Below are 17,277 nucleotides of genomic sequence, written 5' to 3' on the forward strand. Positions count from 1 at the left end.
ATCATTTTTAAGGTTTTGATTTTTTACTTGATATTTCTATTTGACATTTATTAAGATTTATTTTTAATTATGTGTATATTTGTGTGTGAGTCTGTGTACATGAGTGCTGGTGCCCAGGGAAGCCAGAGGTATCAGATCCCCTGGAGCTGGAGCGCTCAATGTGGGTGTTGGGAACCAAACTCAGATCCTCTGAAAGAGCAGCAAGTACTCTTAACCACTGAGTCATCCATCTAGCCTCTATCTGTTTTTTGGAAACAAGGACTCATGTAGCTTGGGCTGACCTTGAATTTGCTAAGTATGACTAAGGATGACTTTAGTCTTGTGGTTCTCCTGCCTCCACCTCCCAAATGCTGGGGTTGCTAATAAACTGCTCTGTTAAGATCTCTGTCTCTGGAGTTTCTTTTTTCTTTTCTTTTTTTTTTTTGTTTTTTTGATCATTTTGAGACAGGGTCTCCCTGTAACCCCAGCTGGCCTAAACTCACTATGTATGCTGGCCTTGAGCTCACAGAGATCTGTTTGCCTCTGTCTTCTGAGTACTAGGATTAAAGGCAGGTGCCACCATGCCTGGCTTTATTTCTGGAATTTCAATAGCCTTTTGTTTTTTAATTAAGACATTGGATGAAGACACACATCAAGAAATTGCAAGGGAAATGAACCTTTCTGAAACTGCTTTTATTAAAAAACTGCAGCCAACAGACAACTTTACACAAAGTAAGTATACATTTAAAGTTTTCTTTAAAGATTGTATTTCTTTTTTTATTTCAGGTGTATGAGTGTTTTGCCTGTATGTATATATACATCTTGTGGGTGGCTGGTGCCCACAGAGGCCAGAAGAGGGCATTGGATCCCCTTAAACTGGAGTTATGGATGATCATTAGCTGACATGTGTTGCTCAAGTCCTCTGCATGAGCAGCAAATATACTTAAGAAAAAATTTTTTTTATTTTATGTGTATGAGTGTTTTGCCTGCATGTATGTAAGTGCATCACCAGTGTGCAATGCCCATGGAAGCCAGATGAGGGCACTGGATCCCTTGGAACAGGAGCTACAGATGGTTGTTAACCACCATGTGGGTGCTGGGAACTGAACCCAGGTTCCTCTGCAAGAGTAGCCAGTGCCATCTCTTCAAGCCCGTTTTTTTTTTTTTTAATTTATTTTAAATATTTTATTTATTATTTTTATTTTATGTGTATGTGTTTTGCCTGCATGTAAGTAAGTGCATCCATGTAGTGCAATGCCCATGGAGGACAGAAGAGGTTGTCGGATCCCCTGGAACTAGAGTTACGGACAGTTGTTAATTGCCATGTGGGTGCTGGGATTCGAACTCAGGTCTTCTGCAAGAATAGTCAGTGTTCTTAACCGTTGAGACATCTCTCCAGCCCCTGCTGTTTTATTTTTTGGTCTTTTTGAGACAGGGTCTCCCTGTAGCCCCAGCTGCCCTGGAACTCACTATGTAGACCAGGCTGGCCTCGAACTCACAAAGATCCACCTGTCTCGGCTTCCCAAGTGCTGGGATTGAAGGCATGCGCCACCACGCCCGGATCAATTTTTTACATTCATTTATTTAAGAGAGAGAGAGAGAGAGAGAGAGAGAGAGAGAGAGAGAGTGAGTCTGTGTGCAAGCATATGCCATAGCACGTGTGTAGAGGTTGCAGGATCTCTTGTTGTGGGAGTTGATCCTCTCTTTCTGCCATGTGGGGCCTGAGGATGAGACTTGGGTTGTCAGTATTAGAAGAAAGCACATTTACCCACTGAGTCATCTTATCTTCCCCAAATGTACATTTTAAAATATCATTCTTGAATGGCACTAGAATCGACTTGTTAGGGGAAATGCACATTCACTATTTGTAGGTAGTACATTTGATTTTAAGTTTTTCTAGGGGCATATGTCTTGAAGTTAATCCTAATTTGGTAGTGTTTATAGTTCAAATGTTTGGGGCTGGAGAGATGGCTCAGCAGTTAAGAACACTGGTTGTTCTTGCAGAAGACCTGGGTTCGAATCCCAGCACCCACATGGAGCTAACAACTGTTTGTGACTCCAGTCACAGGGGATCTGACAGCCTCTTCTGACCTCCGTGGGCATTGTATGGCACGGGTGCACTTACCTACATGAAGGCAAAAGATGTATACACATAAAAAAAAAAAGTTAAGAAAAGAACAAAAAAAAAACCCTAATCTTATTTTTTTATTTGTTTTAAATTATACATATGTATATTTGTGTGTGTGTGTGTGTGTGTGTGTGTGTGTGTGTGTGTGTGTGTAGCTATGTGCATGTGAGTACAAGTGCCCATGGATACCCTGGAGTTGGAGTTCCATGAAGTCATGAACTGCCCGACATGTATGCTGGGACCTGAACTCAAGTCCTCTCGAGCAAGAGCTGCAAGCACTCTTAACCACTGAGCCATCTCTCCATCTTACAAAACCATTCTTGAGGCCGGTGTGGTGGCGCATGCCTTTAGTCCCAGCACCCAGGAGGCAGAGGCAGGGTGATCTCTGTGAGTTCAAGGCCAGCCTGGTCTACATAGTGAGTTCCAGGACAGCTGGGGCTACAGGGAGACCCTGTCTCAAAAAACACACACAAAAAAAGTTACCCAGTAGGCTTTGCTGTTCATCATACTAGTGAGAGATTTAGGAAGGAAGACACTGAGAAGTTCACAACCTGCCTGCATGGGTCTGACCTCGTCTCTCTGACTTTTCCCTCCGAAGGTTCCCGCTTTGGACTACGGTGGTTCACTCCAGTGAGTGAGGTTCCGCTGTGTGGCCACGCCACCCTGGCTTCTGCGGCTGTGCTGTTTCACAAAATAGGTAATGTCCATTTCTTTATGTATGTTTGTATGTTTTTTGAGGAAGGGTCTCATGTTGACCCTTTCTCAAAAAATCAGAAGGGCCTGGGGAGATATCTCAGTGGTAGATACTTGTCTAACATCTGTGTGGCTTAGATTTAATTCCCAGTACTGGGAGACAAAAGTCACACGTACCAGGTTTATTTTGCTATTTGTGGCTTTCTCTTTTCCCAGGGAACACGAACAGCACTCTGACCTTTGTCACCCTGAGCGGGGAGCTAAAGGCCAGAAGAGCCGATGATGGTATCGTCTTGGACTTCCCTCTCTACCCAACCTTCCCCCAGGTCAGCTCTTGCTCACTGTTGCCACGAGCTGTTCAGCCACCAGCTCACCTGTTCTACAAGGACGTTATCTGTTTTCTTTTCTAGGACGTCCATGAAGTAGAAGACTTGATAAAGGTGGGTGCAAAGAACCAAGTCTGAGCCCATGTGATTTGGTCATTTGCTATTGTTTGAACACAAAGATTTGGTAGGATGTGACTCCATAAAATAGGACTTCCAGCAATGTTGGTGTTTCAGTTGAAGCTTAGGGGATTTTAGGTCTGAATTCGGTATTGTATCTATTTGACCTTTTTTTTTTCCTTAACACACACTTTTTTTTTTTTTTTTTTTGATCCAGTGCTCCTTATGTGTCCCCAGCTGGCCTTGAACTTGCAGTCCTCTTGCCCCAGCCTCCCATGTGCCAGGAGTACAGGTGTGTGCCATCAGACCTGGCTCTCTTGACTCTGATTTGTGTTTGCTTCCATAAGTATTTGGGGCAGATGGAGAGAAAGGTCTGAAGGAAGGAATGAAGGAAATAGTAGAGCATCCTCAGGACAATGAAGGGGTTGAAATTCTCTCCATTCTGACTAGAAGGAGATAAATAGGCCTGGGATGAGGCTATCCAAGTTCGGGTTACAAAAGAGCTGGGCATTTTTAGTAGGAAAGATCACTCTGAAATCCATGTAGGCAAGGTAGAGGGAAAGAATGGAAGGTGCTAACAGTCGTGAGTGTCCTCAGTTTCTGTGATGGAGGACAGGAAGGAGAAAGTGTAGGAACCTTCCAGAGGAAAGATGCATAGCCTGGCCTCCTCATGAGACCAGTGGGGTGTAAAGTATCACCCCCTTCATTATCATAACAACGATGGTTTCCAGAGTCTCTCCTGGGCAGTGCCACATGCTAAGTGTTTTGTTTTGTTTTGTTTTGTTTTGTTTTTACCTGTACTGTCGTTTTATTCTCAATGCCACCCAGTGAGGGAGTCACTGCAATAGTCCCATAGATCTGTAAGGCCAGAGTTGCCTGGCTGACCTAGCAATCAAGTGCAGAGAAGGAAGGCCCCAAACCAGGGCAAGGGCTGTCTTGAGAAAAAGTGTTCTGGGACTGTATTGAGAAATTCCTACCCACTCCAGAATGTGTATGACTATCCTCTGTCTCTTCTTTTTATTTAAAAGGTTTTTTTTTTTTTACGATTTATTGTTTTTGTTTTATGTGTATGAGTGTACTGCCTGCATATAAAGGCACCTGTGTTGTGCAAAGTCTGAGGAGGCCAGAGAGGGTGTTGGGTTCCCTGGAACTGGAGTTATAGACAGTTGTTAGCTGCCATGTGGGTGCTGGGAATCAAACCTGGGTCTTCTGGAAGAGCAGTGAGCATTTGTTCTTAACTGCTGAGCCTTCTCTCCAGCCCCTTCTGTCTCTTCCTGTTGTGTGACTCACTCCAAATAGCGATGGGTCACTAATGCGGCACCCTAGAGTGCCTGCACAACCTGTAGATACCACTAGGGAGTGTCCTTTTAGCAACTGTCTACTGTTTCCATAACCTTGGAGAGGGCCCTTGTGAGTCTTTCCATTTTTATTTATTTTTTTAATTGTTTGTTTGAGACAAGGTCTTCCTATAGCCCCAGATGTCCTGGAACTCACCAGGCTGGCCTCAATCTCATAGAGGTCTGCCTAGCTTTGCTTCCCAAGTGCTGGGGTTAAAGGTATGTGCCACCATATTCGGTTTTATTTTATTTTTATTCATGTGTATTTGTGTGTGCATGTGCCTGCAGAATCCGGAGGAGTTAGATCCCCTGGAGCTAGAGTTACAGGTGGTTGTGAGTTGCCTGACATGGGTGCTGGGAACTGAACTCAGGTCTTCTGAAAGAGTAGTACCTGCTTTTAACTGCTGAGCCATCACTCTAGCTCTAGCCTTGCAATGTTCTGAGTAGCTTCGTGAGTCTTATGAGCCTCCCTCCTCCCTGCAAGAGGGAATATTTCCATTGGGTTCCACTGGGAGGAAATAACAACACAGCACCAAGGTACCATCCAAGGCAGAGGGGGTCTTGGCTGTGTTCGGAACTGGGGCAGCTCTGTCCTGAGAGGCACCAAAGTCATGCAATGCTGGCCCTGTCAAGATCAGTTCCACTTGGAGGCAGCGGCTGCAACCAAAGGATGATATGGGGGAGGGAATTGCCCTCTCATGGCCTCTTTTGGCAGACAGACAAACTAAGTCCTTGAGTTTGAGTAAAGGAAGCTATCTTGAAGAAATGTTCTCACATTTCTAATTCTAACTGAGCTGTAACCTGCAGTTGGATGAAGGTGGGCATTGTGCAGCAGAAGACAAGTCCCTTAGTCTCCACTTCTTTTTTTTTCGGTCAACGAGACAGGCTCTCCCTGTAGTCCCAGCTGTCCTGGAACTCACTATGTAGACCAGGCTGGCCTTGAACTCACAGAGATCCACCTGCCTCTGCCTCCCAAGTGCTGGGATTAAAGGCGTGCGCCACCACGCCCTGCTGTCTCCACTTTTAATCAGGCAGCCAGCCCCAAGTCCTGGCATTTAGGATACTTTTGTTGCTGCTGAAAATACACTATTTCACTGAGCCTGGGTGCGAGGCTCTTAAATCTAAAGAAAATTGACAGTAGAGGTTCAAATTGGATTCCAGATTGACTCAGACTTGGGTGAAGATGTGTTGTGTTATGTGTGTGTGTGTATGTGTGTGTGTGAGAGAGAGAGAGAGATAGAAAGAGAGAGAGAGAGAGAGAGAGAGAGAGAAACAGAGAAACAGAGACAGAGAGACAGACAGAGATAGTGGCAGAGGAGAGGTAGAGAGGAGAGGGGATGTATTAGTTACTTTTCTGTTTCTGTGATAAAACAGTATGGCCAAGGCAACTTGTTTATTTGGTTTATGGTTCCAGAGGAACATGGGGGAAGCAGCTGGAGCAGAAAGCTGAGCACTCACATACTCATACCTTCGAACAGGCACAGGAAGCAGAAAGTGAGACTAGAGATGGGGTGAGGCCATATACTCTCAAAGCCCACCCCCACTGACATGCTTCCTCCATCAAGGCCACATCTAAACCTCTGTAAACAGCGCCACTAACCCAGGCCAGGTATTCAAATACTTGAAGCCTGGGGGTGGGGGGGCATTCTCATTCCTACCACCACAGGGAGTAAGACTGAGATCTCTTGAACTCTCCTTCCCTGTGGGAAAAGAACCAGCTTGGAGGAGCTGTTTGTTGCAGCATGTGGTGAGTGTTGTGAGCAGCGTCTGTTTGGAGGCTGCAGAGGGTTGGCTAAATGGCCCCTTAAAAGTCTGGCCATTGTTTTTTTTTTGGTCTTCCTGTAGCCCCAAATGGAACTCCCTTTGTAGACCAAGCTGGCCTTGAACACACAGAGATCTGTCTGCAGGGAGTAAAGGTGTGAACCACCACACCTGGTACAATTGGTCATCTTTAAGCAAGACCTCGAGGGTAGGAACTGAGAACTGCAGATGATGTGATGCCTGATCTCAGCAGATGCTTTGTGAGAGATGTTCCCATTGAGGGGACAGTAGACTAACACTCCCAAGGACCCTTAGCTTTTGCTTGTTGCCTTTTGAGACAAAAAGGTCCCCAAAAGGTCTCAGGTATCCTAGTCAGGCTTCAATCTGCTAGGTAGCCAAGGATGACTTTGGACTCCTGGTCCTCCTGCCTCTTCCTCTGGGGTTACACAAATATTTATTTTACATGTGAATGGTTTGTCTGCATGTATGTAAGTACACCCATGTTGTGCATTGCCCACAGAGGTCAAAAGAGGGCATCAGATCCCCTGGAACTGGAGTTATGGATGGTTGTTAGCTGCCATATGAATGCTGGGAACAAAGCCCAGGTCCTCTGCAGAAGCAGCCAGTGTTCTTAGCTGCTGAGCCATCTCTCCAGCCACCTACCCCATCCCGAGAAGTTTTGGATCTGTTCCACAGGTGGCCATAGGTGACACCCTAGTTCAGGATATCCGGTACTCTCCAGATACCAGAAACCTCCTTGTCAGGCTCAGCGACTCTTACAACAGGTAAACACCACGATTAGGCATTTAGCCCTGTCTCCACCCAGCTCTCTAGCTCAGCTTCTGTCCATCTGTGCTGTGTCCAATCATGTGCACACAGCCAGTTTCTTTGCCACAGGTAGATGTCAGGGCAGGCTCTTCTCTCCCGTCCTGCCTTCTGGGCAAGCAGCCTGACCTGTTTCCCATTCTGGGTAGTGGGTGGTCTGTGAAATGCCTTTGTCCTAATCCATCCTCTTATTGTACAAGGTCATTTCTAGAGACCCTGAGGGTGAACACAGAGACTCTGCCTCAAATTGAAAACACAGTGAAGGTGACAGGACTCATTCTCACTCTTAAAGGAGAGCCTGGAGGGCAGACTCCCGCATATGACTTCTACTCCAGATACTTCGCACCATGGATTGGTGTGGCTGAGGACCCAGTAACAGGTACCTTTTTCTTGATGTTACAGGTGGTCGGGGTCTGGGCCATGTGTTTCAGGTTCTTGTAATCTTATTCAAAGAATTGAAATAAAAGCCCACAGAGTTGTATAGTGAGGGGACTTGAATCAAAAGCAGAGGACTAGTACAGATCAGAAAAAGGGACACTGTCAAGACTGACAGCAGGCCACCTAAGCAAAGACACCCAAGGCCCCAATTATTGTTTGAGGCTTTCTTTTATTTTTATTATTTGTTTTTGTCTCTATGTGTATGTGCATGTGAAGTTGAGAGCCATGGAGGCTGAAAGAGGGTATTGGATCCCTTGGAGCTGGAGTTACAGGTGTTTGTGAGCCAGCCAATGTGGGTGCTGGAAACAGAACTCAGACCTCTGCAAGAGCAGCAAGTGCTCTTAAAGCACTGAACCCGGGGCTGGAGAGATGGCTCAATGGTTAAGAACACTGGTTGTTCTTGTAGAAGACCCTGGTTCGTATCCCAGCACCCACATGGCACCTTACAACTGTCTGTAACTCAAGTTCCAGGGGAATCCGAAGCTCTCTTCTGACCTCCAAAGCATTGCACAACACAGGTACACTCACATACATGAAGGCAATACACTCATACATATAAAATAATAAAATATTTTTTAAAAAAGCACTGAACCATCTTACCAGCCCCAAGGGCTTTTGTTTATGGGGTTCAAGAGAGAAAGGAGTTTGGTTACTGTGGCCATAATTTGGGTGGTTCTCTGTTTTGACTGGTGGGTGTGGGTTACCTAAACCATTTCTCACTGCACATGTCCCTTCCCATAATGCACCTAATTTGAATACAGACCCACTTATGCATTGGCATAAGATGGTGAATAGGGGAGTCCCCTAAAAGTTCACTTTGAGGACACTCTGACTCTTGCTCATGCTTCCCAGATCAGTCTAGGCCAGGTCAGCCCACTGTCCATAGCATAGTTCCTAGATTGTGTTCCAGGATATGTTTGGATAGAAATTGGGGTGTTATCCAAGGAGGGCTGAGGGGGGAACTTCCTTCCATTGTTTAAGGCCGGCACATGCGCAGCTCTAAGGAGGTAGGGGTCCTAGGCTGCTAACAGGTTGCTAGGTGCCTTGTTCAGAGGGGAATGTGTGTACAGCTGTGTTAGTTACTTTTCTATTGGTGTGATAGAACACCACAACCAAAGGCAGTTCACAGAAGAGGGTGTTTTGGTTTATGAGGTTCATGAGAGGGATAGAGTCCATTATGGCAGCAGGAGCCGAAAGCTCTGGGATCGTATCTCCAGTCCTAAACCTGAAGTGGTGCAAGCAACTGGAAGTGGGATGAGGCTATGAACTCTCAAAGCCCATCCCCACTGACACACTTCCTCCAGCAAGTCTGTACCTCCTGAAGATTCCATGACCTCCCAAACAGCACCATCAACTGGGGACAAAATGTTCAAGTACTCGAGCCTAGGGGACTGTTCTCATTCAACCACCACCATCGACCAAGACCCAGGGAGTCCTAGGTTGCTAAGCTCTTCCCTATGTTTACCTGCCTCACTGAGACCAAGGGAGAGTTAGACATGGAAAAAGAGGATAACAGACAGTGGTTTAAGGACCCTTCAGGTGACTTTTCAGATTGCTTGGTTTATTTGTTTACTTAGCTGGCTGGTTTTGGTTTTTGAGACAGGACTAATGTAACCCAGGCTATCTCAAACTCACTATGTAGCAGAGAATGATTTTGAACTCGTGATCCTCCTGATCACTTTGTAAGTGCTGGGATTACAGACCTGCAGCACCCTGCCCAGCAGGTTTGCTTGGGTTTTGAACTGCCTTTGTTTCTTCAGCTCTTGCCCTCTCCCTCCACGTCTTCACTGGAAAGATGTAAAACAAAGGAACCATTAGAGGACATTGAACTTGGGTGTCAGCCAGCCTGGCTTGGCATTCCTGGCGTCCTAGTTCTTGACAGGACGGGTGACAACTTCTGAAACTCTCAGTTCCCTCCTCTTGATAATGTGAGTAATTCCTCACAGGATTATGTATGCACAGTGCATGTTCAATGCTAAATTCCATGCCTGGTACACAGTACTATTAGCTATTTTCAGTCTTTTCCTCTTTTCCTTTCTCCCTCCTCTCCCACCCCACCCCCCCCCCCCTTTTTTTTTTTTTTTGGTCTTTTTGAAACAGGGTCTCCCTGTAGCCCCAGCTGTCCTGGAACTCACTATATAGACCAGGCTGGCCTTGAACTCACAGAGATTTGCCTGCCTCTGCCTCCCAAGTGCTGGGACTATACTCATGTGCCACCTCACCTGGCTAGGGTCCCCCCCTTTTACTTCCTCCATGTCCTTCTCTTTTTTTCCTTGTATTGAGGTTAACCTGGGGTCTCCCTGTTTGCTAGGCAAGCCCTTTCCCACTGAGCTACATCCCCAGACCACTTGTATCAGTTACTTTTTTGTTTCTGTGATAAAACACCATGACTAAGGCAACTTATAGAAGGAAAAGTTTATTTGGACTTAGGATTCCAGAGGGATGAGAGTCCATCATGATGGGGGAGGTATCCAGAGCAGAAAGCTGACAGCTCACATCTTCAAGCAGGAACAGGAAATGGAAGAACAAAGCTGGAAGTGGGGCAAGGACACGGCTCCTCGAAGCACCCGTGAGCTGCCCCAGTCAGGCCACAGCACCTAAAGGTCCCACCACTCTCCTCAAACAGTGCCACCAACGGACCAGTGTTCAAATACTTGAGCCTGAGGGACAGTTCTCATTCAAACCACTACACCACTACTTTACTAACAATGCTACTACTTCCCTGAGCCAAGGCTTACAGACCTTGTACCAGCCTGAAGCAGGGGATGTCATCAAAGATGGGCAGGAATATCAGGCCACCTACTTCCATCCCCTTTGAGAACAGTGGTCTGAACAGCTAAGGGTAGGGAGCTTGATGGGGTGGAGTGGGTCCAGGGAGAAAGAGGCTGGGCTGAGGCTAGAAGATAGGAGCAGGGGGCTCTGGTGCCTTCGCTGAGTCCTGTCAGAGAACAAAGCACATAAAATTCAAACCTCAGCAAACAACCACTTTTGAAGACTCAGGAAAATGCTCCACAGTGTTCCACAGTCCAACTGGCCTCTCCCCACGGAAGAGATGTTCTGGGTAGAGTGCATATGCACAGCGGCTTGCCTGAGACTATGATTGGCACATGGGGCACTTTTTTGTGTGTTACGTTTTTCAAGAATGTGTAGGTCTTAGCCCAGGATGACCACCTACCCTAGTGCTTAGGACTGAAGGGTCTTGGGATGTAGAACTTTCAGTGCCCAGTCTTGGGCAATCTGGTATGGTTGGGGTTGGTTACCCTACTTGGACAACCCATAATGCTTGGTAAACTTTCCTGGGGGAGGGGGAGTTTTCCCTCACTATCCTCTCTCCTTAAGATTTTTCAGTCACTTCTGACTTTACTTTTTTTTTCCTGAGAAAATGCTTTGGGTAAGCCAGGTTGACCTTGAACTCACTGCATAGCTGAGGATGTCCTTGAACTCATGGCCCTCCTGCTTTGCACTTCCTAAGTGCTGGGATTACACATGTACACTACCATACTCAGGATGGCTTTATGTTTTGTTTGTTCATTTTCTTTCTTTTTTCTTTTTTTGTCTTTTTGAGACAGGGTCTCTCTGTAGCCCCAGCTGTCCTGGAACTTACTTTGTAGACCAGGCTTGCCTCAAACTCACAAAGATCCATCTGCCTCTGCCTCTCAAGTGCTGGGATTAAAGGCGTGCACCACCATGCCCTGTGTTTATTCATTTTCATATGTGATCTCTGATCTAGTTTCTAGGCTACAATCATGTGGAAAAAAAAAAAAACAAAAACAAAACCTGACTGAGGAGACAGAGTTGGTAGAGTGCTTGCCTGGCATTTGGGGCCCAGTACAACCAAAACCAAAGCTCTGACTGAAAAGTGTGCCCTTCTTGTCCCTCAACCCTGAAAGGGCACCTTCTGTTTGTGTTCCCTCCTTTCCTATCACTTGACTCTAGGAGGGAGTTATGTTCCGTGTAAAGATGTAGAAAGATTTATGGGAAGGCCTCGATTTTCTCACCAAGTTTTGACAATGACCTGATAGAAAAGACCAGAATTAAAGGCTGCAGTCTTGCCTGGCATGGTGGTGCACAGCTGTCATCCCAGTACTTGGGAGGTTGAAGCAGGAGGAAAAGAAGTTCAAGACCAGCCTCAGCTACAGAGTTCCAAGCCAGCCTAGGCTACATCAAACCCTGTATCAAAAAACAAATTACAAATAAAAAATAAAAATAAAACCTGCAGTCTAGCTCAGCCTTTAGTAATGGTAAGACATGTTTGATACATAATTTGGAAGAGCTGCTTCAAAAATCATGTCTTCCATTCATAATTAATTCTACATTCCACTGTGGCCTGGTTGTCTAGGGTGCGATGATCTAGGGTTTACACTGGATAATGGGCCGTGATTATTTATATATTGGTAGAAATGTTGCTTCTGTTCTCATGGTGCCTCACTTCTTTTTAGGATCTACCCACACCATTCTGGGGCCCTACTGGTCTGAGCAGCTCGGGAAGAAAGAGATGCGAGGTAGGACAGCTCCCTTCCAAGTCCTTCCCTCCCTTGTCTTTGGGCACCTGGGTGCTGAACTCAGGCCTTGCAAATGCTAGGCAAATGCTCTCCCATGGAGACAGCCCCATCCTATGACTTTTAAGACAAAGTCTTGCTATGTAGCCTAGACTGTCTTAACAGTCTTAACTGTGCACCACCATGCCCAGCTCAATATTCCTTCTTATTTGTTTAAGCGTGTCTATTTTTTTTTTTTTCTTTTTTTTGTCTTTTTGAGACAGGGTCTCCCTGTAACCTCAGCTGGTAGACCAGGCTGGCCTTGAACTCAGAGATTCACCTGCCTGTGTGTCCCAAGTGCCCTCAATCTTATGTCTTTCATGCTTAGGGAACCAGCACTGTGTGGATGATGGCCAATACTGCCACTGTCTCCTGCCAGCTTGGGATGGAGTTTGGCCCCTTTGGACCACAGTTGCAACTGTAATTGTGCTGACTAAGGAGAAGCACAACTTTTCAGGAACAGAGAACCCTGTAAGTCTCAATCTCATTTCAGGCTCTCTTCTTTCAAATGAATTTGCAGTTTTATCCATGCAAGCCTTTTATGGGTGGAGTCTTGATTTCAGGGCACCTTTCCTACTGTCCCGGTAAAATGAGGTATCTCTTGAACAATTACAGATGTTTGTCCTCTGTACTCTCCTTGTCTGCAGTTTTTAAACTTACTAACACAACTGGCCTCACCAAACCTTATGATTTTCTTACCTTTTGACTCTTACTATAGTTCTGAATGTGAGTACTGGCAACCATTATGTCACAGTTTCAATGTTATCTTGAAATTTCCTCCACCAAAGAAATTAGCCTATCCTTGAGACAGCCTAGAGTCATTTGACTCTCATTTGAGGACCTTCACAGATTAGACTTGCCCGTGGCCATGTCTGTGAGAGATTGTCTTCATTAATGACTGATATAGAAGGTGTGCACCATCACACCCAGCTGAACGAATCTATTCTTGAAACTGGCCTGGGATGATTCCTGGGTGTGATAAAAGGTCCTCCACCATGCTGTGAGTTACAGAGGAAAACGCTCTTCACTGCCTCCTCCTGTGTTTTCTTCAGCCTTTCAGTGTTCCCGCCGAGGAGGACGACTGGACGTTTCCCTGAGACCTGATGGCCGAGTTGACCTCAAGGGCGGTGTTGCTGTTGTTTTAGAGGGCACGCTGGCGGCCTAGAGATGCCTGTGCTGGGATGTCTCTGTGAAACCCTCCTCCGTGGCCCCCTGCCCTGGACTCCTGAGACCCCTGCCCCTCTTTAGGAATAAGGGCTCTTTCTCGCTTCTGTAAACCGCTTGATTGCTAGGCTGAGAGGACAAACTGCACTGACCCCATTTTGACTAGTTGTTTCAGGCAAGCCTGGACCTGTCCAGGCATGTCGTAATCTCCACCTACTACCCCCACCCCAGGAGGCTATAGATCAAGCAGGCCCAGGCATATAGCAGCCTTATAAGGTAAGAAGAGAGACTTCTGGCCTCACAGATAACAGTCAGCACATTCTATAGCTCTGAGGGTAGCACCCATCAATGAGAAACTCCCAGGACTGCATCCCTTGTAACCAATCAACTCAAAAGTGTGTTGGCGCGCACGGGGGCTTCTCAGACCAATCAAGATGTGACTCTGTAATTCCCCTCCTCCCTTGGTCTAAAACCTATAAAAGGCTTCTTCCCCCTGCAATCGAGGCTCTCAGCACAGATCCATTGTGATGGTGAGGTCTGAGAGCCAAGCTTAAGCCCGAATAAAGACTCTTTGTTCTTGCATGCCCTCTGGATTCCGTGGTTATTCTTGGGGGTCTGTTCTCTGGGCACAACAGTCTCCATCTCTAAAGACAGTGCTTTTTGCATAAGAAGACATGTGAGGGGCCACCTTCAGCAAGCTGGCAAAGCAGTCCTCTTTGTCTTCTGGTTAAAAACAGAAAAAGAGCCACGTGTGATGGCACAAGCCTTTAATCCCAGCACTCAGGAGGCAGAGGCAGGCGGATCTCCGTGAGTTCAAGGCCAGCCTGGTCTACATAGTGAGTTCCAGGCCAGCTGGGGCTACAGGGAGACCCTGTCTCAAAAAGACCAAAAAAAAAAAAAAAAAAAAAGGCATTTTGAAGTAGATGTGATAGGGCTTTGGACCAGTGGGGCTGGGCTCTGAACTGGCAGAGAGTAATGTCATCACTCCTTTTTATGACTACCAACCATGAGAACTGTGTTGATGAGGAGCAAGTTAATACATTGAAATTTAGGTGTGAGTACTCTGTAGAATATTTTATAATCACTTAAAAGATTCAGTAACTAGAAATTCAGAAAAACATTTCATGACACAGTACTGAGAAAGGAGAGGAGTGGGGACCGTAAATTATTATAAAATAAATTAAAAAATAAAATGAGTTTTAATACAGTGTGAATTTGGTGAAATCTGTAATATTTAACACCTTTGGTTGACTTTGGTGCAGGACTTCCTCCAATGTGACCCTGATGTGGTGGCACATGCGTGGATCTCAGCACCTGGGAGGTGGAGGTGGGAGGACCAGGAGTTGAAGGCCACCTTGAGCACAGAGCAAAGTTTTCGCTAGCCTGGGCTACATGAGACCCTGCCTCATAAAACCAGAAACAAATAAGCAATAAAGGTATTTATGGGGCTGGCTGCCCACATGGTGGTGAACAACTGTCCATCGACTCCAGTCCCAGGAGATCTGACGCCCTCTTCTCACATCTGTGGGCATCGCGCGACATGGTGCACTTACATGTAGGCGATACACTCACGCAGAAAATAAAAATAATAAAATGCTTTTTAAAGGGAGTGTTAATGTTAAACTGATCTCATCGATGTCGATTCTCAGTCATTTAAAAAACTGTAAGCTAGCCTGGTTTGGTGGAGTACAACTCCACAAGGCCTGCACTTGTGAGGTGGGGGCAGGAGGACTGTGAGTTGCAGACAGCCTGGGATGCCTAGCCAAACTCTCACAAAAGAAAAAAAGTAGGGGCTGGAGAGATGGCTCAGAGGTTAAGAGCACTGACTGCTTTTGCAGAGGACCCGGGTGCAACTCCCAGCACCCACATGGCAGCTACAAACCGTCCTTAACTCCAGTTCCAGGGGAATCCAAAGTCCTCTTCTGACCTCCATGGCATTGTATGACACGGGTACACTCACATACATGCAGGCAATACACTCATACACATAAAAGAAAAATAATAAAATATTTTATAAAAAAAGAAAAAAGTAAATCCACAGGCGAATGAGAACTTCCTGTGACCGCCCCAGTTTTCACACTAGTTGGTACTGGGTTCTCGATCTTCGTTTATTTGTTCCAAAGCATTAAAGAATGAATTTATTGCAGCAGTAGACGTGTGTCTCCAATGATTGGCAGTCAAGTAACTCTGCAGCTTCAGAGCCTCAGTCTGTTGAGTGACCAGCAGCCCCTTCCCATCATTAAGATGCAGCTGTGGACCATGTGACGCAAAGAGGAAGACGCACTGAAGGGTTTTCACCCACTGAAGTGTGATGTACCCCCCCCCAACCTGGGGATGAACTAGATGAGGAATTTTATATAAATTGTGGAGGTATTCTCCTGTGATTCCAGCACTTGGGACGCTCAGACAGAGGGGTTCAAGATCATCCTGTTATGTATTGAGTTCAAAGTCAGCCTGGGCTACAGGAGCCTCTGTCTCAAAAACCCAGCCATCTACAGGGGCTGGAGAGATGGCTCAGCGGTTAAGAGCACTGACTGCTCTTGGAGAGGACTCGGGTTTGAATCCCATCACCCACATGGCGACTAACAACCATCTGTAACTCCAGTTCCAGGGGATCCGACGCCCTCTTCTGACCTCTGCAGGCATTGTACGACATGTAAACAGTACACTCATACACACTAAAAAAAAAAAAATCTGCAAACCAAATGTATTTTTGTCCTATGTCACCCTGCATCTCTGTTGGTTAGTCTGTCTCTGGGAACATTTATTACCCTTCATTGTTTTACTGAGCACTTAATCTTTTTCTCCTATCATCTTTATGTAGGTCTATACCACTTGAGAGGGGACTAATGACTTATTCATTAATTTAGTACCAAAGTCTAGTAGTCCTCTGCAAAAGCAGCCAGTGCTCTTAACCACTGAGACATCTCTCCAGCCCCGAAACTTTCAATTTTTATTATGTGTCCATGTATGCATCGCCTTGTCTGTAGATGTACTGTATGGGTATGATGCCCATAGAGGCTAAACGAGGGTGTCAGATCCCCTGGAAATAGTTAAAGACAGTTGTGAGCTTCCTGAATAGGTTCTGGGAGCTGAACCCAGGTCCTCTGCAAGAGTAGTCAGTGCTCTTAACAGCTGAGCCATCTCTCCAGTCCCAGAACCATACTTTTTTTTTGGTCTTTTTGAGACAGGGTCTCCCTGTAGTCCCAGCTGTCCTGGAACTCACTATGCAGACCAGGCTGGCCTTGAATTCACAGAGACCTGCCAACCTTTGCCTCCGGAGTGCTGGAATTAAAGGTGTGGGTTACCACGCCCGGCTAGAATCATACTTTTTAATACATTTCTTCAGATAGAAAATTCTTGCTCTCTCCATTATTAATCTCCAAGTACAGCATCAGCATTTTCCATTGACCAACCACCAGAATGTTCTTGTGTTTATGGGTTTTTGCTGTTGTTGTTTGACAGATCTCACGTAGCCCAGGGTGTCCTTTAACTCCTGATTCTCTTGCCTCTTCCTCCCAAGCACTAGAATTATAGGCATGAGACACCATGCCTGGTTTATGTGGTGCTGGGGTTGGAACCCTGGGCCTTGGGCATGCTAAGTAAGCACTCTACTGACTGAGCTGCATCCCCAGTCCTGGAATGTAAGTCCCTGGGCCTCACCTGAGACCTACAAAATCAGAAAGTGGAGGTTAGAGGATAATGTGGAATCTGTTCTCTCCTTCAAACTTTGCCTGGGTTCTGGGGATTGAACTCTGGCCACCAGGCTTGCATAACAAGCACCTTTACCTGTTGGGCCATCTCACTGTGCCCTGAATTAAATTTTATAAATTTTCAAAGCTAGAGCTTGGCGTGGTGGCACACATGTAGCCTCAGCTAATCGAGAGCCTAAAGCAGAGGGATTACTGGAGCCCAGAAATTTGGGGCTAGCCTGTGCCATATGGTGGGACGCCCCCCTCATCTCTTACAAA

General features: G+C 46.1%; 1 protein-coding gene across 2 annotated transcripts in view; it reads left to right on the top strand.

Moving 5' to 3' along the window:
• Pbld (phenazine biosynthesis like protein domain containing) overlaps positions 1-13,464 on the top strand; it is a 26,501-nt gene extending 13,037 nt beyond the window's left edge. For both annotated transcript variants that reach the window (XM_008832649.3, XM_017798043.2), the window contains exons 3-10: positions 612-711; positions 2,706-2,804; positions 3,017-3,126; positions 3,211-3,240; positions 7,038-7,126; positions 7,367-7,545; positions 12,044-12,106; positions 13,195-13,464. In XM_008832649.3, the coding sequence (XP_008830871.1) occupies positions 612-711; positions 2,706-2,804; positions 3,017-3,126; positions 3,211-3,240; positions 7,038-7,126; positions 7,367-7,545; positions 12,044-12,106; positions 13,195-13,307 (783 nt within the window). In that variant the 3' untranslated portion in view covers positions 13,308-13,464. The remainder of the gene's footprint in view (positions 1-611; positions 712-2,705; positions 2,805-3,016; positions 3,127-3,210; positions 3,241-7,037; positions 7,127-7,366; positions 7,546-12,043; positions 12,107-13,194) is intronic.
• The last annotated feature ends 3,813 nt before the right edge of the window (positions 13,465-17,277 follow it).

This window comes from Nannospalax galili, unplaced genomic scaffold, assembly GCF_000622305.1.
Source record: "Nannospalax galili isolate Female #2095 unplaced genomic scaffold, S.galili_v1.0 scaffold156, whole genome shotgun sequence".
Taxonomy (NCBI): domain Eukaryota; kingdom Metazoa; phylum Chordata; class Mammalia; order Rodentia; family Spalacidae; genus Nannospalax; species Nannospalax galili.